This window comes from Drosophila nasuta, chromosome 2L (genome assembly GCF_023558535.2).
Source record: "Drosophila nasuta strain 15112-1781.00 chromosome 2L, ASM2355853v1, whole genome shotgun sequence".
NCBI lineage: Eukaryota > Metazoa > Arthropoda > Insecta > Diptera > Drosophilidae > Drosophila > Drosophila nasuta.
The window spans coordinates 10,979,600-11,001,870 of record NC_083455.1 but is presented as its reverse complement, the minus strand read 5'-3'; the positions used below and the strand labels follow the sequence as shown (position 1 = coordinate 11,001,870).

Here is a 22,271-nt window from a genome sequence, read left to right as displayed (position 1 = left end):
TTAGAATATAATATAATATAATATAATATAATATAATATAATATAATATAATATAATATAATATAATAAATCGACTTTTAGATATCCGCTAAGAATAAGAGCAAAACATTGCGCTATTATTTTTAAAATATACCAAATTAATATACCGCAAAAGTAGTGAAATATACTAAAGGCTATATATGGAATGTTGATATATTACAACATTTAAAATATAGCGTAGAATACAAAATATGCGAGATTGTCAGAGATTGTCAAAAATTTTTTCATAAATTTAATAAGCAGTAATAATTTTTCAGAATAATATCAAAATTCCTTAAGAGTCGATACACAGCGTTCTTTTATATAAGAAATAAGTTAAATAATTAAAGTTATTCAACGTAAATTTTATAATACAATTTTATAATTGAGTAACTTTACAGTTCTAGAAAATTTGCACATTATAGTATCTTATTAATAATATACATATATCTTCAAAATGAATTTCCACACCCGGGTTCATTACTTTAACAGGCTTCATTCATTTGGCCATTATTTTTAAGCCCAGCCATTGTTAAGTATTGATGTGGCAAATGCTTGCATTGTTATTCGTCCATTAGATTCTATAATAATAATTTAACAACAATAATTTAATTAGATATGCGTCTATTGCGTTAGACCAAAGCACGTCGAATATATCATCATGCTATTCAGACATTAGTTCCAATGTAGCTTAGCTGTCTAACAGTGTGTGTAGGTGCTTGTGTGTGTGTGTGTGAGGTACGTGCGACATGCACATGCCATGACACTCCACACTCCACTATCCATTCAATGCCCGCTCCTAGTTGGCTATTGAAATGCGTGTCTAGTGAAGGATACGCGCGACGTGATTGAAATTTTCGAACAGGCGTCGCTACTTCCCATTGCCATACTAGTGTGTGTGTGTGTATGTGTGTATATTTATATATATGTGTGTGTGGGCACCTTCAAAATATGACTAACTTGTCTGGCACGTCAGTTGGTCGCATGTCTGTCAAGAGTCAACACAGTAGTCAGAATCAAGCTGTTGTGTTGCTTTGGCCTAGACCGGAAACGGAAGTCGCTTTGATGAATTGCCTTAGACCCCGCCCCGCCGCCAACATAAACTTCAATCCTTACGACTAGTGTAACAACAAAGTTCACTTGTAGCTGCAACGCATTAAGCGACGACATTCAAGTTCAACGATTTTCTTTTTTTCACCAACATTTAAATATGAAATGCCAAAAGCAAAAGCTCGGATTTATGAAGGATACTAAATTGCAAGGGAATGATGACAAGGAAGGACTACAAAATCTCAAATCGTAGTTAGTAATTCGTCGGGAGGCTGCTCGTAAAAAAGGCAAGAGAAAAAACAGTGGTCGTCGAGCAGTTAAAACGGAAATATAAAACGTTATTAAAGCTACCGGAAATGCAGACAAAGCGGCAAGTCATTGCAGCCATTTTGCCTAAAGTGTCAGACGGCGGCGACGACAGCGGAGAAGGCGATGAGAACCCGAGAGATGAAAACTGAAAATGGAATCATTTTCGTATAGAAAACATGGAAAGCGAGAGGCAGGCGTGTCAGGCACGGATTCAAATTACAATGAGCAAGTGAAAATATTAAAAAACCAAGTGAAAAAATGCTGCAAATAATAATGAAAATTTCTTTATGAATGCGAATGCTATGACAGTTGAGGACAAAGGATTCGCAAGTGTTGTGAGTGCTAGAAAGTCATAAAAACATTGTGGGAGGGCATTGACAGCAAAAGGATCAAAATCGGTAAAGAGATAAAAGTCTGCGACTAATGCTAGCAAATGGCAAGCAAGAAAATTACCTGAGTATTACAACAAAGAGAAAAGGCCTTTGAAAGATTGTTAAATCGATCAGAAAAAGTGGAGACTTGTAATAATATTGAAGCTTTATTCAATATTGAACAACGAAAATATCTCTTGAAGTTGATAGAAGTGCATTTACTATCTTCTTTTAGTCAATTTATTATTTTTTATTATATTGATACCCATATAAAAACGTTTATAACAGCAATTATTTAAAAATACTTTTTGAACTAAATTAAAAAAATTTGATAAAAGAGCCAATTTAAAGTAAATTACAAAATATCTGTTGAAGTTAATAGAAGTTTTTTTGCTGTAAAGAATTTATGTGGTGTTTTTTTCTTTTTAATTAACTAGTTTTGCAATCGAATATTATGGTTTCGAAATTGATAAAGGTTATTTCTTGTTAGTAATAAGCTAAATCTGCTTACTAAATTGTTTTTATCTTTAAAATATAATTTGAATTTTAAAATAATTTAAAACTCTTTTCAGACAATCAAGAAGCCTAATATTGAATTGAAAATACTTGAGCCAGACTTACATTTTTAGTAATATAATATTTAAAAACAGTCTTTAAATCAATTAGGAGTACATTTGAGGAGGTTTCCATCTTTAACTTTTAATTTATTGGAGTTAAATTTTGTCGTTTGCATCTGGTTTATGCCTTCATGATGTCTCTAATGACATGACAATTGTAAAATGTCATTTGAGCTGGACGTTTGTCGTACTACAAAGCACTCACAATATTTGTGGCATTTAATATTGAAGTTCGTTATTTGCCAGGACCTTTTGCTGGACTGCTGGACACTAACTACAGTTTGAGGTTGTTTATTGCATTTGCTGTGGTTTTTCAATTTCCCAGTGAGTACATATATATGTGTGTGTGTGTTGTGTGTACAACATCCGGCTGAAAACAAATCGAGTGAATTGTGCCTTAACCGCAATATTTCTGAACCACATTCTAAGTGACCCGATGGAAATACCAGTAGCAGTATTCTCCGATTGAAATTGCGTGACAGAAGTTAATCAAGATAGCTGGCCACACTTAATATATTAACGGAAATGTCTGTTCACACTTACCTGGCAATGCTGTGAGGCAGGCGATAAAGATGATGAAAATCCTGCAGAATTCAATTCTGGGCAGCGCCATTTTCTGTTATTTTTATTGATTATTAATTGATCAACACAATTATTCGTTATTTATTTATCAGCTCTTAGTTTTTGCTGCTGTTTTCTTAACTTCACTACCGCTATTTGGCCACAATACTTTGCGTATGAGCAATATCCGTTAGTTGAAACCGCAGAAATCAATTTTTACATTTGCAATCTCGTGTTTTTTTTTCCTTTTTGGTTTCCTCTATCGTTTTTCCACAGCGTAATTTCCCTTTGTCCTCTTCTTTTTATTAAAATTATTATTTCCGTCTGTTGGTTTCTGTTGGTTTTCTATTTTGCGGTTGCACTTAATGCATATTTTCATATGAGTTTTGCCATCGCTTTTGTCCAACAACAGTTGCGCACAGCCACAATTAGCGATTGGCTGCACAGTGACTCACATATGTATTCGTATTAAGTTTCGCTTGCATTGACTGAATTGTGTAAACACGTTTCGTTTGGCTAGCAGATGATTTTTGCATTGAACTCGATTTGATATTTGCATTTTTCATATCCTCTTTCCCTTTTTTGCATATTCATTTCCTGTTTGCACTAACATCCACTTGCGGCTCTTTTTCGAAGGAAGTTCTCTTTTTGTGGTTCTTTTTTCTTATATTTAATGTTGTTGCACTTTGCTTGTACGTTTTTTTTATGCACTGTCACCTGCAAGCAATGGAAATTATTAATTTAAATTTAATAATTTATTTAATCTTTATATTTACATCAATAAAATATATCTTAAAATTAATTTAAACCATTTACACACAGAGAACAAATCTGTATTGAAAAGTAAAATACTAATCATAATTTACGAACTTTTCTATTTTGAAAAAGTCCTAACATTTGATTTCTAAGCTAATTAAAGAAATTTTCGTTTTTAAAAAATAAAATCTTGAAACACGATTTTTAGGTTGAACAACTTTTAGAAGACTTGATATTAAAATTTTCCTTTAAGATTCCATTCTTGATTTTACCACTTTTTGTTCTTTAAAGTCGTAAACATTATTTCTCTGACAAAATAATTATTTTCATTTATCAGTTTCTTAAAAATTCTTTAAATCCATATTAATGATTTTAATTTAAATTACACAATTTCAAGAAATTTAAATATTTTGAATAATTTTTCATCTGATTTAAAAAATTCTAATATTATTTGTCAATTGTTAACAAACTGATTCTGAAATCCAATCCCCAAAGGAGTAAGAAATCTGCCAACTCAGTAAACTGACTACAAGTCAACTCCTCAATCATTTGGCATTGATTTTAAGCTGTTCAGGATTTACATGACAGTTCAAACAGATAAATGAGAAACCGAAACAACAGAGAGCGAGAAGCAAAGACAGTGCACAGTGCACATTTTCCGACTGATTTGCAAAATCCAAATGTTTGCCATTAGCAAACCAAATACGCACAAACGAAAACTCGTATAACTTGGTGTCTATATACAACTTCAACTCCCAAGTCACGGCACATTGTCTTAAAGAAAAAACTGTCTCGCTCCTTTTGCGATTGGATTTTTCTGTTTTTTTCTTTTTTTGTTTCTGTTTGCGGGGGAAAAGCCAAGCCATGAAATTGTACAACACGATTCACACATATCGTACATGACACCATTTGGCCATGATACGGCGAAGGCGGCTTTTCGCATACATATGACGCCCCAGAGTATGCAACGTTGTGGCATCTGAACCTGCCTCACTCTCTCTCTCTCGCTCTCTCTCTTCCCATCAACTTCTCGCTGTGTCTCTCTGAATGAAATTCACTTATGGAAATCGAAGATACTCGCTGCGAGCTGAGCTGGCAGGCGACAGTTCGCGACCGAAAACTAAACTCATATGAAGTATCAACATTCAGTATTCAATGTAAATCCTTTAAGCTGAAAATGCGCTTGAGAGTGCGGCACCAAACACTCCCGGGGAGCGTAACTCACTCTGTGATTGGAAATGTGCGATGCGATGCGATGCGATGCCTGGGAAAAGTGAAAAGTGCCTGTGGAGGATTCGTTGGCTCAGACTTGAGACGATTCGCAACGTGGTGACATGCATCGCTTGGGGAATTCCATTTCCCCCATTTCTCTTATACATAAGTCTCAATTTCGCCCTTTACTGCCTTTTGCATGTGTCAAGCGATGCGACTGATTAGATTCGAATGTGAAACGCCAGTTAAAGTTATTATCCTTATTTGTGTACTAGACTCTTTATTCTTACGCAGTAAATGTTTATCTGAATCGTTGCTGACAGTTGAGATAGTTAAATCAGTCTAAAATCTGATTGTTCGAGTTGTTATTCACCAGCGAAATTCTTCTTCTATGAAATTTATTTTATTTTTTGAGATCAACTGTTATTATCAATTTAAACTTTATTATTATTAAGTCATATTTATATAATTCTTAGATTAGAGAAACAAGCAGTTTATGTATTAATATTATTATGAAAGATTGGGAGTAATCCATTTTAAAACATAATCGATTTGGTGTTTAGGAATAATTGTCAGTAAATCAAGACAAAAAATATAAATATATAATCATAATAACTTCAATATTCAAAAGTCAATGTGTTCAGCAGACAAACTTTAGGAGATATTATCTACAAATTATTTTATACTCAAATGCTGATTAAAAAAAATCTTTCATCTATTTCACTTTAAATTTAATGCGATGGCATTTTATCGACATTGAACACAACATTTTGATTTGACAACATTTTGATTTGTATACTTGTTTTAATTACCAATGCTATTATTTTTGTAATCGGGTTAGTTGTGTAACGGCGCCTACAGCAACGTGTATTGAATTCGGCCTAAAAGTTTACTAAGTTTAAGTCAAGGTTGATGTTGTTGCAAGTAGCTCCTAAAAGTATGCACTTGTTAGTCTGTCGAGTTGAGCTTAAAGCAGCGCTGTAAGCAGCTGATAAGCCGAGCAGTGCTGTAAAACTGCTGATAAGCTTGAAGTGCATCGGTTGCACTGGAAAGCTCAGCTTTGACATCTGCGCCAGCTGCATCAGCTTGAGCGCGGCCAACTTAGTGAAAGCCGGTTCCGGTTTGAGCATTTTTCTAATGACCGGCTGCGTACATAGACGCGTAATTATTGAAGATTTAAATCGGAAGGCATCGAGCGCTATTGGGAATTTTTTTTATTGTCTTTGCTATTATTTGGTAAGAGAAAAGTTTTATAGTGTCATAGGAGGACTCCGTGTAATTAAAATTTTGTTCGCAGGATTGGTTTTGCTGCCTTCAAGGCCTTGTTTCTGCTTCGCAGCATACCGCCAGTTTGCTTCGGCCAAGTGCCGCAGCTTATCCAGCGGAGCACCCCTGCAGGCCATTCTCGGCCAGCGGAGCACCCCTGTAGGCCATTCTCGGTCAGCGGAGCGCCCTGCGCCGGCATTCTCGGCCAGCGGAGCACCCTCTCCGGCCCTCACGGCCAGCGGAGCACCCCTGCACCGGCCCTCTCGGCCAGCGGAGCACCTCTCCGGCCCTCACGGCCAGCGGAGCACCCCTGCACCGGCCCTCTCGGCCAGCGGAGCACCTCTCCGGCCCTCACGGCCAGCGGAGCACCCCTGCACCGGCTCTCTCGGCCAGCGGAGCACCTCTCCGGCCCTCACGGCCAGCGGAGCACCCCTGCACCGGCCCTCTCGGCCAGCGGAGCGCCTCTACAGGCCACTGCCTGGCCAGCGAAGCGCCTTTAGGTGCCAACTTTAACTCTCTGACAGCATCATCTCATCTTTGCTTTCCTGAACATCAGCGACCAGATCGCTTACATATATAGTGTGTGTGTGTTAAAGTGAATTTATGAGAAATTAAAACCCAAATCTGAAAAGTTTAAAATGATGCGCTACATTGTATAAAACAAAAAAAATAGTGAAACAATATGATAGAGTAAAAGCTCAACAGTGTAGCGCCGCTCAGCACAAGTTAAAATGAAACATGTTGAGAAAAATTTAGTATTGCAAAAAGCGCAGAAATTGCACAGAAATATTAAAAATTAAAATAATTAAATTTAATTTAATTTAGTTAAAATTGTTTAAAAAATGAATACGATACAAAGTTAAAAGTTGAAATTATTTAAAAATTGAAAGTGCATTTGTTCACAAAATTAGTTAAAATTTCAAATTAATAGTAAAGCGCTACTGCAATTGCAGAATTTCAAAATTGCACAAAAAAGAAAATAAAAGTTAAAAGTTAAGTTCAAAAGTTAAAAGATAAAATGATTTAGAATCAAAAGGAATTAGCGCAGCTGTTTTGTTGATAAAAAAAATAAAAATAAAAAGTTAAAATTAGAACATGTATTGTGCCACATTCAATTAAAAATAAAAGCGCTAAAATATTGTAAAACAACAAATTAAAAAGTTGAAGCGCTACAAGAATTAAACAAAACAAATGTACAAATATAAAAGAAATAGTTGAAATTAAATAAGAAATTGTAGAGCCATGAGAATTGAGAATTTTAAAACAATTGTTGAATGTGAAGTGCACAAGTTACAAAAAAATTTAAAATATAAAACAAAACAGCTAAAAGCTTAGAAGGCAAAATGCCTAAACGAAAATTATTATATTAAATTAAATTAAACAAATAAGTTATGAAAATCAGTGCCAAGTTATGAAATATCAAAATTAAAACAAAAATTAAAACGTATGCAAATTATATTGAATAACTAGTACCAGTTTCGCGTAGGTACAATATGAAGTGTTTCGGTGAAAGTTGTATTTTTTTATTTTTAATTTAGCACTGTTCCAGCACACCTTCGTCGGAGATCGATCGCCGCCGCAGGAGTTCTGTTGGTGAGTTTTTTATTGTGAAACACACACTTTATACTTTCACCTCGATTTACATTGTACAAACACGAATTATAAATTTATAGAAAAGCATACGAAAAGAAATTAAAAAACTATTAAATATTATAAAAAAAAAATAGGTTTGAAGATAAATTATAAAATTAGATCAAAGTTTAAAATTTGGTACATGAAATAATACAAAGCACTGAAATTAAAATACATTATATATTTAAAAGAAACTTTAAAAGAAATATTGCAACTATCCTCTTGTAGTATTATTGATCATTTTGTACTATTTTTATTTATAATGTCATATTGTTTAATATCTATCACTAATTAAATATTGTATACCATGAAATAATTCACTTTTTATTTAGCCGAAACAAGCCAGCGACACCACTGTCGTAGGGTTAAAAGGGATCACCAGAGCCATGCTCTGATGCTGTGATCATAGGTTGGGAGGGGACTTCATCACTTAACAGCTGTGATGGCCTGCCTCAATTCTCGCTCTCTCTTTCTCTCTCTGTCTGTCTCTCTCTCTCTCTTGTTCTCTCTTTGTTTTTTTTCTATTTTTTTGAGACATTTTTGGATCTTCCTTCTCTTTCCGGCTAGTTTTCTAGCAATCCCTTCTTCGTCGCAGCACGCTCAATTTCTGATCTTAAATTAATAATAATGAGCAGCGAAGGAAGGGTTATTGGCGTAAGCAAGACCACCACCCCCAAAGCCGACGAGCTAGAGCCGGACTCTAAAGCGTGCCCCGCAAATGCCGATAGCCCTGTCGCCTTGTGCTTCTTCTCGTTGCACGTTACAGTTTTAATTAATTATTATTAATTAAGAAAAGTGGCGCCCAACGTGGGGCCATAGTGAGTACAGTAAATACTCATTAAGACTCTCGGTTAAATTCAAATATCGTACTCTAAAATCTTTTTATCTTCTTTTCATTCATTTTCTTTTTCATTCATTTCTTTTCAAAAATTCGACTTTATCTCAAATTTGTTATGGATTACAAGAAGGAATACACAATCAGTTCCTTTTGGCCAAAAAGAAAAAGTTGGATTGAATTTTCCCCTTTTAATTTTTTGTATTTGCCAATGATGAAGTATATATTTTTATGAGGAATACAAATAAATTCAACCACGGTTGGTTATTTGGCCCATTTAAATTGGTTTTCATCATTGGTGAAGCAGGCCGAAAAGGAAAAGTTGTGTAGGAATTTTCCCTTGTAATTCTTGTACTTGCCAATAATGGAGTATTTATTTTTATGAGGAAATACAAAATAATTCAACTACGGTAGATTATTTTGGCCCATTTAAATTAATTTTCAGTATTGGTGAAACAGCACAAATTTTGATGTTCTTCATGTCAGTCGAATGGAATGTGTAAATATTTTGTTTAGAAAATTTTGCAACCTCGAATGACTGAAGAATATCCAAAATTGAATTCTTCTTCTTTCGAATTTTCGTTTCTAATTATTGAATTTGCCAATAATGTGGAATTTATTTGTATGAGGAAATACAAATAAATTCAACTACGGTTGGTTATTTGGCCCGTTTAATTTATTCCTCATTATTGGTGAAACGGTTCAAATTTTAATGTTCTTTATGTCAGACGGCTTGGAATATGTAGACATTTTAATTGGAAAATGCTACAACCACGAATGACTGAGGAATACCTAAATTTGAAATTCTTCTCCTTAGGAATTAGGCTTCTCTGATTTTCTGGAATACAACAAAAGTATTGTAAACTGCTTTGTTGTCCGTAAATCAGGTCTAATCTTGATGGAAAATACATTTAATACACTATTTCTATTTCTTTTTTTTTGGGAATTTTGGTAGTGAATGAAATTACCCTACGATATGTGGTTGTCAGGCTTTGTTATCGGCTAAAAATATTTATGAATTATTTCTTTATATCTCTACGTTATTTTTGGTTCCTTTGAATAGTACCATTTTTGTATTTTTTTTAATTTTTATTATTTATTTATCTATTATTTTTTTGTTTATATACATTGTTCGTTGGTTAGTAAATTTTTGGTTTTTTCTTCTGTTGATAATTTTCGATTAAGATCGACTCTGGAAACATTTATTAGCTCTATAGTTTGTTTCGTTCCCTTTGAAAAATGAGTGTTGCTCGATCGCCGAACAAGGGAGCGATGGGCTTGCCTATCGCTTCATGTCCTTTATGCAAAAAGGAAATTAAGTCCGTTGCAGAGGCGTATAGAACCGCATGCAACCACGAGTTTCACAAAAAGTGCATAGAATTGCATTTTAAAACGAAGGACAAATGCCCAGTTTGTCAAGTGCAATCCAGGCCAGTTGAGCCACCGAATACTCAAGGGTTGCAAACTCGCTCACAGTCTAAAAGCCGTCAGGCAGAAGAGCGGAGTAGCGATTCAGTGACGGATGACGTTGCTAGCACATCGCAAACGAGATCGAACATACGCGTAAGTGATTCAGAGAATCCTGAATCCGTGAATGCTCTTTCCTTGCTCGCTATGGAGAGAAGATTGCTCACTACTCTCTCCGAGAGGATGGCCGAACTAATTCAGAGTTCGGTCGTAGATAGTGTGCAAAGGTTGATCGCGACTCCAGCAAATAGCGATGTTAGAACCAGCACACCTCCAACAGGGCAGAGAATGGAAAGTAGGCCTGAGTATGTCAGAGAGCAAAACTTCAATGCTGACTCTGCAAGGATCAATTCTGGCACTCCAATGTCGCATGTATCCGACCTATTAAATAGGCCAGACAAGGTAGTGCAAGTATTAAATAGTTGGAAAATGAAATTCTCTGGAACAGGAGTATCCGTTGACAATTTTATATATAGAGCAGAGGCACTCACACATCAGACCTTAGGCGGGAATTTTGTTGTTCTATGTAAGCATGCTAGCGTACTTTTCGAAGGCAAGGCCCTCGAATTCTATTGGCGTTACCACAAAAGCGTCTATGATGTGAAATGGGAAGAATTGTGCGCAGCCTTGCGATCACAGTTCAGAATCGCACGAAACGATTGTGACATAGAGGAGCTTATTAGGAACAGAAAACAGAAACCGAATGAGTCGTTTGACAGTTTTTACGAAGGCTTATCTGTGTTAATAGATCAGTTAGAAGTGCCGTGGTCTACTCTGAAGGTCGTTCGCGTCCTTAAAAACAATTTAAGGCCTGAAATACGGCATGAGCTGTTAAATGTAGACGTAAAAACTGTGTCAGATTTGAGGGAGATATGCCGTCGACGCGAAACCTTTTTGGACGATGTCCAAAAGTCTCACGGCTACGTAAAAGGACACCATTTAGACGTGAAGTCGCAGAGTTTGTAGATTGTCAAACTCAGAGTATTGAGTCAGAATGCGAAAGCGAGTTAGACATAGAAGCTCTATCCTTGGTATGTTGGAATTGCCGTAAGGAAGGACACCGATACCAGGATTGCGTATCAGACCGAAGAGTCTTTTGTTATGGCTGTGGAGCAGCTAACACGTACAAGCCGAGTTGTGGCAAGTGCTCAAAAAACTCCAAGCCCGGCACGTCGAAGTCAGCGTGCAAACCGAAGACTCCGAGTGCCTCACGAAGCCAAGCGACAATGACGGACGAGTGACGGAAGTCTCACAACTTCCACCATACACTTTACCAAATGTGAAAATTTTACCGGACTTACAAAGCGATGGCAGCTTATTGCTACATCAAAAAATACCAATATTGAAAGAGAAAACCGTTCTTACAAATGATTTTTCACCAGATTTTACGAAATCCAAAACTCGAAGCACAAAGCGCATTAAATCGTTTTGGCAGCAGGTCAAAAAGTGTGTGCTAGGGTTAGAACACATAGGCACACTCTCACCTGGATCTAGTGATCCTCGACCATTTTTGTCCGTTCGAATTCTCAATCGCACTGTGTACGGTCTGCTGGATTCAGGGGCTTCAATAAGTTGTTGCGGAGGAGCGCTAGCAAAAGAAATTATTGAGAATAAAATCGCATTTAAAGAAATTAAGAAAAGCGCAACCACTGCCGATGGAAGACTTCAGCAAGTTGTAGGGCGGATGAAAGTTAAGGTAGAGTACGCTAATCTTGAAAAACTCTTAGAAGTTTATATTGTTCCATCCCTGAAACAAGACCTGTATTTGGGTATTGATTTCTGGAAGCTTTACGATCTTCTTCCGAAAAATCTAGAAGTAGCCAGTGTCGAAGATTTTAACACCAAAGTTGAAGATGAGGACCAACATGAATTATCGAACAGTGACAGGGCCAAGCTAGCTCTTGTGATAGAGTGTTTTCCTTCATTTGCTCGAAAGGGATTAGGGAAGACAAAGTTAATTTCGCATTCTATAGATGTGGGCGGCGCTAAGCCTATTAAGCAGCGACATTTCCCAGTCTCGCCTGCTGTAGAAAAGGCGATGTATGCTGAAATAGACAGGATGCTGGAACTGGGAGTGATAGAAGAGTCAGAAAGCGCCTGGTCTTCTCAATCGTTATGGTAACAAAACCAGGCAAAGTGCGAATCTGTTTAGACTGCCGTAAAGTTAACAGCTTCACGGAGAAAGATGCGTATCCACTTCCTCAAATTAACGGCATTTTGAGTAGACTACCTAAAGCTGAGTTCATCACCAGCTTAGATTTAAAGGATGCGTATTGGCAAGTGCCTCTCGAGGTGCAAGCCCGAGATAAAACGGCTTTCACTGTCCCTGGTAGGCCGTTATATCAATTTAAGGTTATGCCTTTTGGATTGTGTAACGCGACTAGCACTATGTCGCGATTGATGGACAAGGTAGTACCGGCCCATCTTAGAAATGAAGTATTTGTATATTTAGACGATTTGCTTATAGTCTCATCTAGCTTCAATGGCCATTTGGAGGTGTTGAGAGAGATAGCTCTCCACATTGAGCGTGCAGGTCTGACAATCAACATTGGCAAAAGTCATTTCTGCATGCGCCGTGTGCGCTATTTGGGCCACATAATCGGAGACGGTGGAATTAAGACTGACCCAGAGAAAGTCAGAGCCATAAAAGATTTTCCACTTCCGAAAACATTACGAGGTTTGCGAAGCTTCATGGGTTTGTGCGGTTGGTATCGCAAGTTCGTTCCGAATTTTGCCTCGTTAGCTTCACCTTTAACTGATTTAATGACCACTAAACGAAGATTTAGTATGACACCGGAAGCATGCACAGCATTCGACGTGTTGAAATCACGCCTTAGTGAAGCTCCCGTGTTATGCAGCCCTGATTTTACTAAGCCATTCGCAATACATTGCGATGCTAGTAAATCTGGCGTTGGGGCAGTGTTAGTTCAATTGAATGAGAACGGAGATGAACGTCCAGTGGCTTTCATTTCGAAAAAACTCAACAAAGCTCAACGCAATTACACTGTCACCGAGCAAGAGTGTTTAGCAGCGATTGTAGCACTGAAGAATTTTCGTGCTTACGTGGAAGGACACGAGTTCACCATTGTGACTGATCATGCTTCATTAAAATGGCTGATGTCCAACCATGATTTAAATTCACGTCTAGCTCGTTGGGCATTATCGTTACAAAGGTATCGTTTTAAAATAGAACATCGGAAAGGCTCGATGAATGTGGTACCAGATTCTCTGTCGAGAGTGAATGAAGATGGCGTGGCTGCCATAGACTTACGACAGGGTTTAATTGTGGATTTAGACTCGCCACATTTCAAGTCTCAAGAGTACTTGGAGTTGCTCGATAGCGTAAAAGCTAATAGTACAAATTTTCCGGATTTAAAAGTTGATAGTGGCTACGTGTATCGTAAGGCTGAGCATTTGACAGGAGAGCAGATACATGACGAGTATGCCTGGAAACTCTGGATACCAAAAGAATTGGTCCCTGAAATTCTTTTCCAGTCACATGACAGTCCTTTGTGCTCACATGGGGGTATCCACAAAACCATCGAAAGAGTGAGGAGATATTATTTCTGGCCTGGTCTCGTTTCTGATGTTAAAGCTTACATCAACGCTTGTGAAGTTTGTAAAACTACGAAAGCACCAAATCATGCTCTGAGACCTCCTTTGGGTAAAGCTCCTGAAAGTCAGCGGTTTTTCCAACGCCTTTTATTGACTTTCTTGGACCGTATCCCCGATCAAGGAGTGGAAATATTGGAATATTTATAGTACTCGACCATTTCTCAAAATATGTTTTCCTTAAGCCAGTAAAAAAAATAAACGCGGCTCTCGTAATTAAATATCTGGAAGGAGAATTATTCATGACTTTCGGCGTTCCAGAAACTATTGTCTCTGACAATGGATCGCAGTTTCGCTCTGAGGCGTTTCAAAAGCTCTTGAAACAGTATGGAGTAAATCAAATGTTCACCGCTGTTCATTCCCTCAAGCGAATGCATCTGAACGAGTTAATCGCTCGGTAATTTCGGGAATAAGAGCTTACTTGCGTCCAGATCAGAAGGATTGGGACGAAAGCTTAAGCAAAATATGCTGTGCTTTGAGATCGTCCGTGCATTCGAGCATCGGTACTTCTCCATATTACATGGCTTTCGGCCAGCACATGATTACGTCGGGGTCAACATATGCATTGCTTAGAAAGCTAAACATGCTGGATGATCGATCATTAGTATTTAATCGACAGGACTCTTTTGATTTGATCCGTAAGAATGCATGTAAGCTGATGCAACTTAAGCATGATGTGAACGAGAAACGTTACAATTTGCGGTCAAGAATAATAACTTTCGCGCCAGGACAAGAAGTGTTCCGTCGAAATTTCAAGCAAAGTTGCTTCCAGACTGGTTATAATGCAAAGTTTGGTCCCGCATTTCTAAAGGCGCGAGTTCGTAGAAAACTCGGCAATTCGAATTATGAGCTCGAAGATTTACAAGGCCATTTGCTAGGCAATTATCATGTCAAGGACATTCGACAATGATGTTGCTTCCGGCGGTATCAGTCTAGGGTATCTATTGAAAGGAAATACCCTAGTCTGATTGTAGCGGGGGGGTTTTGTAACGGCGCCTACAGCAACGTGTATTGAATTCGGCCTAAAAGTTTACTAAGTTTAAGTCAAGGTTGATGTTGTTGCAAGTAGCTCCTAAAAGTATGCACTTGTTAGTCTGTCGAGTTGAGCTTAAAGCAGCGCTGTAAGCAGCTGATAAGCCGAGCAGTGCTGTAAAACTGCTGATAAGCTTGAAGTGCATCGGTTGCACTGGAAAGCTCAGCTTTGACATCTGCGCCAGCTGCATCAGCTTGAGCGCGGCCAACTTAGTGAAAGCCGGTTCCGGTTTGAGCATTTTTCTAATGACCGGCTGCGTACATAGACGCGTAATTATTGAAGATTTAAATCGGAAGGCATCGAGCGCTATTGGGAATTTTTTTTATTGTCTTTGCTATTATTTGGTAAGAGAAAAGTTTTATAGTGTCATAGGAGGACTCCGTGTAATTAAAATTTTGTTCGCAGGATTGGTTTTGCTGCCTTCAAGGCCTTGTTTCTTGCTTCGCAGCATACCGCCAGTTTGCTTCGGCCAAGTGCCGCAGCTTATCCAGCGGAGCACCCCTGCAGGCCATTCTCGGCCAGCGGAGCACCCCTGTAGGCCATTCTCGGTCAGCGGAGCGCCCTGCGCCGGCATTCTCGGCCAGCGGAGCACCCTCTCCGGCCCTCACGGCCAGCGGAGCACCCCTGCACCGGCCCTCTCGGCCAGCGGAGCGCCTCTACAGGCCACTGCCTGGCCAGCGAAGCGCCTTTAGGTGCCAACTTTAACTCTCTGACAGCATCATCTCATCTTTGCTTTCCTGAACATCAGCGACCAGATCGCTTACATATATAGTGTGTGTGTGTTAAAGTGAATTTATGAGAAATTAAAACCCAAATCTGAAAAGTTTAAAATGATGCGCTACATTGTATAAAACAAAAAATAGTGAAACAATATGATAGAGTAAAAGCTCAACAGTGTAGCGCCGCTCAGCACAAGTTAAAATGAAACATGTTGAGAAAAATTTAGTATTGCAAAAAGCGCAGAAATTGCACAGAAATATTAAAAATTAAAATAATTAAATTTAATTTAATTTAGTTAAAATGGTTAAAAAAAATGAATACGATACAAAGTTAAAAGTTGAAATTATTTAAAAATTGAAAGTGCATTTGTTCACAAAATTAGTTAAAATTTCAAATTAATAGTAAAGCGCTACTGCAATTGCAGAATTTCAAAATTGCACAAAAAAGAAAATAAAAGTTAAAAGTTAAGTTCAAAAGTTAAAAGATAAAATGATTTAGAATTAAAAGGAATTAGCGCAGCTGTTTTGTTGATAAAAAAAAAAAAAATAAAAATAAAAAGTTAAAATTAGAACATGTATTGTGCCACATTCAATTAAAAATAACAGCGCTAAAATATTGTAAAACAACAAATTAAAAAGTTGAAGCGCTACAAGAATTAAACAAAACAAATGTACAAATATAAAAGAAATAGTTGAAATTAAATAAGAAATTGTAGAGCCATGAGAATTGAGAATTTAAAACAATTGTTGAATGTGAAGTGCACAAGTTACAAAAAAATTTAAAATATAAAACAAAACAGCTAAAAGCTTAGAAGGCAAAATGCCTAAACGAAAATTATTATATTAAATTAAATTAAACAAATAGGTTATGAAAATCAGTGCCAAGTTATGAAATATCAAAATTAAAACAAAAATTAAAACGTATGCAAATTATATTGAATAACTAGTACCAGTTTCGCGTAGGTACAATATGAAGTGTTTCGGTGAAAGTTGTATTTTTTTATTTTTAATTTAGCACTGTTCCAGCACACCTTCGTCGGAGATCGATCGCCGCCGCAGGAGTTCTGTTGGTGAGTTTTTTTATTGTGAAACACACACTTTATACTTTCACCTCGATTTACATTGTACAAACACGAATTATAAATTTATAGAAAAGCATACGAAAAGAAATTAAAACTATTAAATATTATAAAAAAATAGGTTTGAAGATAAATTATAAAATTAGATCAAAGTTTAAAATTTGGTACATGAAATAATACAAAGCACTGAAATTAAAATACATTATATATTTAAAAGAAACTTTAAAAGAAATATTGCAACTATCCTCTTGTAGTATTATTGATCATTTTGTACTATTTTTATTTATAATGTCATATTGTTTAATATCTATCACTAATTAAATATTGTATACCATGAAATAATTCACTTTTTATTTAGCCGAAACAAGCCAGCGACACCACTGTCGTAGGGTTAAAAGGATCACCAGAGCCATGCTCTGATGCTGTGATCATAGGTTGGGAGGGACTTCATCACTTAACAGCTGTGATGGCCTGCCTCAATTCTCGCTCTCTCTTTCTCTCTCTGTCTGTCTCTCTCTCTCTCTTGTTCTCTCTTTGTTTTTTCTATTTTTGAGACATTTTTGGATCTTCCTTCTCTTTCCGGCTAGTTTTCTAGCAATCCCTTCTTCGTCGCAGCACGCTCAATTTCTGATCTTAAATTAATAATAATGAGCAGCGAAGGAAGGGTTATTGGCGTAAGCAAGACCACCACCCCCAAAGCCGACGAGCTAGAGCCGGACTCTAAAGCGTGCCCCGCAAATGCCGATAGCCCTGTCGCCTTGTGCTTCTTCTCGTTGCACGTTACAGTTGCTGTGGGTGACAATCTGGTTTATTTTTTACTCTATAGTATATTTTAAATGTAGTACAATATTAATATACCAAATATATCCGTAAGTATATATAAGTATTTAGCGATATATTGTTGGTATAGTTGTAATATAGAATATGATCTTATTCAAATAGGTAGCGGGTACAATATTAATATACCAAATATAACCTCCAGTATAGTCGAGAGCACTCGACTGTAGTTTTCTTAATTGCTATTTTATTTCTAATTTTATTAATTTATATTTAGTTTTAATTTTATTTTTATTTTATTTTTCAGGTTGGTCGCCAAGTCAAAATTCACTTTTAATGAAATGTGCTCTTAAGCTTGCAAAATAACTTGGTTCCTTAACAAAAGTTCTGCCACAAATTATCCAAATTGATGTTAAGAACTACAAAATATGCATGAGTATGTGTTTGTTTCCATTTCGACTAGTCAAGTCCTAATGTAATGCTTTGCAACATCTTGTGCTCATCAGTCACAAAATGTACAAATTCCGCAACATAAAACATATTTTGTTAGCTGAATACAGTTTCTATTTATTCGCGTTGGCGCATGGAGGGAAGCAAAGTGCTTAAACTTTTTTTATGTCAAGGCAAAAATAAAAAATACAAAAAAAAAGCCAAAAAGGAGAAGCGAACGGAAACAAAAAAAATATTGCAGCTCAAATTTATTTGCGAACATTTATTATAGTTACTTTGTTTTATTTTCGCAGAGTACTTTTGCTTGTTCCAAGGCGACTATGAATGGAAGAAGAGAGGTGGTGGGGTGGTGGGAGCGAGGAGCGGGGAGCGGAGTTCCACTTTTTATGCTGCATTGTTTTATAGTCATTTCAAGTCGCTGTTGTCTGGGTAATGAAACGCACCGCAAAGTTGATAAAAAGACGACCGCAAAATGGGAGCAGAAGAAGCGAGAAGCGAGAGGAAAGAGCGATGTTTGGGGTGTGATTTACTTTCCCCGCTTTCCCTCATTTTGCCCGCTTCAGCTGTAACAAATTAGTTTAAAGATAAGCAGGTTACAAAATATGCCAAAGCATACTTTCTGGGGGCTATCAAACAAAGTGGCGCTCTTGATTAGCCCTGAGAGGCAACTTTTATGCAGCGCACGAGTTTGTGGCAGTGCATGGAAATAATGAGAAAGAAGGAGGGAGTGGTAGGCAGAGGGGGATGTGGGTGATGATAGCGACTCAGCAAGTAAACACAATCAAGCGGCAGACTTTACGTGAAAATGTTTAACAGCTGTCGATGGAAAATGCAGCGCAAATAGCGCAAAACAAACACAAGCAACATCGATGGGGAGGAGTGAATGAGATGGCAACTGTGTGCGGGAGAGAGAGAGAGAGCTGCGTGTGGTTGTAATGCGCCTTTGCCCGAGTGCACTGTAAATACCAAAGCAATTTCCACTGTAAAATTAACAAGCGCCGAACCGCAACAGACGAAAGCTGCACTAAGCAGTCAGCTGAAGACAGGAAAAGAGAAGCAAGGGAGTAAGGGGAAGGGGGAGGAGGTGTGCTTAGGTCTTGTTGAGGTATTGGCATCTTCAGAATGGATAACGTGTCTGTGTGTTGTCGAGTGTTGGTCTTACTTACAGTCATGGCAGCAACAGCCACACAGCAACACAGCAGCAGCAGCTGTAGCTGTAGCAACAGCCACTTGCCACTTGCTACTTGCCACCATTCGTTGCAAGGCGCAAAATACATAATGAATTTCTTCTTTAGTTCCCCTCTCAGAACTGCGCCCATCTGCTGCCACATTTCGCTTGTTTATTTGCCCTTTTTAGCCATTTTTGTGGTCCTCACTCGCACACACGAATGCAATTAAGCTGCCTTGGCTATTATGTAGCTGAACGAACAGTTTTGACGCCCAAAACACACACACACACACACACACACACACTCTGGATCACACTCGATGGCCAATGCATCCTGTGTGTGTGATTCTGTATGCCTGCAAATGGGCCAGGTCTTACACCATTTGCCCAGAATTTCAGCACTGTTTATGATCCAGCCAGTTGCCCCTAAGTCTGCCTGACTTTTGAGGTTATTATTTGGTCAATGACTGCAGCTGATGGAAAAATAGAGATAAAGCGAGTGAACGGGAGCGGGGGACAGCAAATATGACTCTGCAGTTCAAAACAGGTAAAATAAAGCAACATGTCCATTTCAAATATAATTGCTAGCATTTCTGAACTCTTTTTGAAAACTTATATTTTGTGAATTCACACGAATTTGTGCAAATAATCTAATATCAATTGAATTGTATGTAAATCAATATGTGATTTGAATAAAAACGCACTCAAATTTAATAATTTAGAGAGTAAAGCTGATTAGAAAATATAAAACAAAACTTTATCGCTGATAAGTTTCTTAGTAATCAAGCAATACATATGAGTGATATTTTGTATATTGTAAATGACTTTAATTTTAAGACAAATCAGCTCTTTATATAAGATAAATTTTCAAATGGAATTCAAATATAAATGCATACAAATGTAATATTAATTGATGAGAGAACTAAGACTTTTTTGTTTTTTATTTATTTATTTATGTTTTTCTTAAGTACCCACAACACATTCTAGGGAAAACTAATTAAGGACAAACCTCATACACACATTAGAAGTACGTATAAAGAGAGAGAGAGAGAGAATTAAGTAAAATTCAGTATTTGCTATTCAACTACAAGAAATCTATATGTATATCTATATCAATAGTTGACTGGCAATCTGAATTTTAACACATTGTGTGCAGAATTAGCTCAATATTTATAATACAAATTTTAAATAAATCGACCAACTGGTGTAAAATAAAAAAATAAAAGCAAAATAAACAAAAACAAAAAAAAAACATAAAAATCTAAAATAGGCACTCATAAAGCTTGTTCTGCAAATATTTATTCCAAGAGCAAATACATTGCAATATTAAAAAATCCCAATATAAAAGCACATATACATAGTTGTAGACAAATATTTTATAAATTAATATTGAGTTCATGTAAAGCAATATGTTGAATCAAAAAAAATTATAAAAGCAAATAAAATAACCCATTAGAATATTTTATATGTATTCGTAAAAATAAACCTAGAGTTGCTGTAAAATATATAAATTAGTTTTCATTTACGCATTCTGCAAACAACTTGTCAAACCGAGTTAAATTCTTTGACCAGCAACTGCACTTAAGCTCACAGATACTATATGCGTATTTTCTATATATTTTACAATGTGAGTAAAGCTCTGCGAATTGATACGCTTTCGGCTGGCAGAGTTAAAAGAGTTGTTGTGCTGAGTTTTGGGCATTTTCCGCTTCATAATAACTGTCGAATTTGGATTTTATTTAAACTTTTAAAATCCACTCGAAATTAAATATGGTTGAGTTGAACGAAATGAACTTGTCGAAGAGATATCGAGAGAATAGAGACAGACAGTAGGTTACATAAACAAAGCTTTTAACTGGCCATCAGGCACACATTGGACACAATTTCCATTACCCGAGTCCAATCAAATCAACTCCAATAAATTCGTAAAATAAAATGTGCCAATAAATTCGATGGCATGCGAGTGAATGTGAGACTCTCGTTCTCTCGTTCACACACTGAAAACTAAACTAAAGTCAAATTGAATTAAAATTCAAAGCGTTTAATGTGGACTGAGTGAGTGTGGAGTACTGAGAGAGAGAGAGAGAGAGAGAGAGAGAGAGAGAGTGAAAGGGAAGGAAACGCTGACAGCAGCCTTCAAGTTGTCGCATTTTTCAATAAACTAAACAATTTACGAAAATTGAAGTTTATCTCAATTGTGCAGCTGTTGTTGACAACATTTTGTCGTCAGCTAACAAAGCTTTGTGCCCTTCGTTGGTTCGTTCGTTCGCTCACTCAGAACTCAATTTGGCAATAAACTGACTGCCATATTCCCTTTCTATACGTCGACGTTTCCCTCTCTCTCCAGAGAGAGAGAAGGAGGAGAACTCGCCTCTCGAGTGGCGCACAAATGCGCTTAGTTGCTTTATTGGTCAAGCTGTTGTGCGTGGATAAAACCCTTTTAGTGCACAATTGCTATAAATTTGCTGCGACCATTACCATGGGGAGCAGCAGGATGGAGCGGGACATGGCTCCATTGTCATGTGTGCGACTGTGTTGCAAAAGGGGGGATAACCAAGTCGATTGACGAACAAGCTTATTTTAATCTCATTTGACAGCCCTGAAAAGGCAGAAACCCAACTATTTTTTGCTCTCTCTCCGGTCTCCCGTCTCCCTTAACAGCTGTTGTAGCTCTTTGAGTTTGACAAATGAACAACGTGAAAGGGTCTCTAAGCTATAACGAAACCCCTTTCCTCCCTCCCTCATACTCCTTTCTCTTTGTCATATAATTTCACCATGATTAAGTTTGAAATTTGCATTTGGTCCAGTTCTTGAGTTCTTGAGCTCAGCTCGTTTTGATGACCCCCAAAGAGCAACCATTTCGATTTGCTTTTGTGTATGTATCTTTAGTCCTTAGTCCTTAGTGTGACCAAAGTATTTCTCCTTGGTCAGTTTGGCAAAATGTGCGGGTTAATTTTGTAATTTTCGCACATGGCCTTTTTTGGGCCACAATAAAGATTATGGTCTTTGTGTTGCCCCCCTTTCTCCCTCTCCCCTGTGTTCAGTTTATACACTTGTCTTTAATTGAAATGGATTGTGTGCTGGGTCAATGAGCCAGGCAAGTTTCCCCAAAAGTTATCCACACTCTACAAAATTATGTTAAATTGCTTCTATGTAATTAACTAGTGTGTGGTTTTAGCCTTCATCTTCTTCTAGAAAATGTTCTTCAATTCCCAGTCGAGACATATTTTTGAGGAAAATTTCACTTGACGTCAACACACACAAAAGGGTTTCTGTGCGTTCTTCAACATTTAAATGATTATCATCATTTTTGAAGAGCATGATGATGGCAACTAATTA

At 37.1% G+C, this 22,271-nt stretch overlaps 2 protein-coding genes across 2 annotated transcripts in view; one reads left to right on the top strand and one right to left on the bottom strand.

Annotated features, from left to right (window-relative positions):
• The window catches only part of LOC132798547 (cell adhesion molecule 3), a 90,838-nt gene that overhangs the window by 44,063 nt on the left and 24,504 nt on the right, over positions 1-22,271 (bottom strand). The window contains exon 2 of the mRNA XM_060810442.1: positions 2,909-3,643. Coding sequence (XP_060666425.1) covers positions 2,909-2,978 — 70 coding nt within the window. The 5' untranslated portion in view covers positions 2,979-3,643. The remainder of the gene's footprint in view (positions 1-2,908; positions 3,644-22,271) is intronic.
• Positions 14,959-15,693, top strand: LOC132798430 (uncharacterized). The gene is made up of 2 exons (XM_060810284.1): positions 14,959-15,083; positions 15,145-15,693. The coding sequence occupies exons 1-2, from the start codon at positions 14,985-14,987 to the stop codon at positions 15,442-15,444; spliced, it is 399 nt and encodes a 132-aa protein (XP_060666267.1). The 5' UTR covers positions 14,959-14,984; the 3' UTR covers positions 15,445-15,693.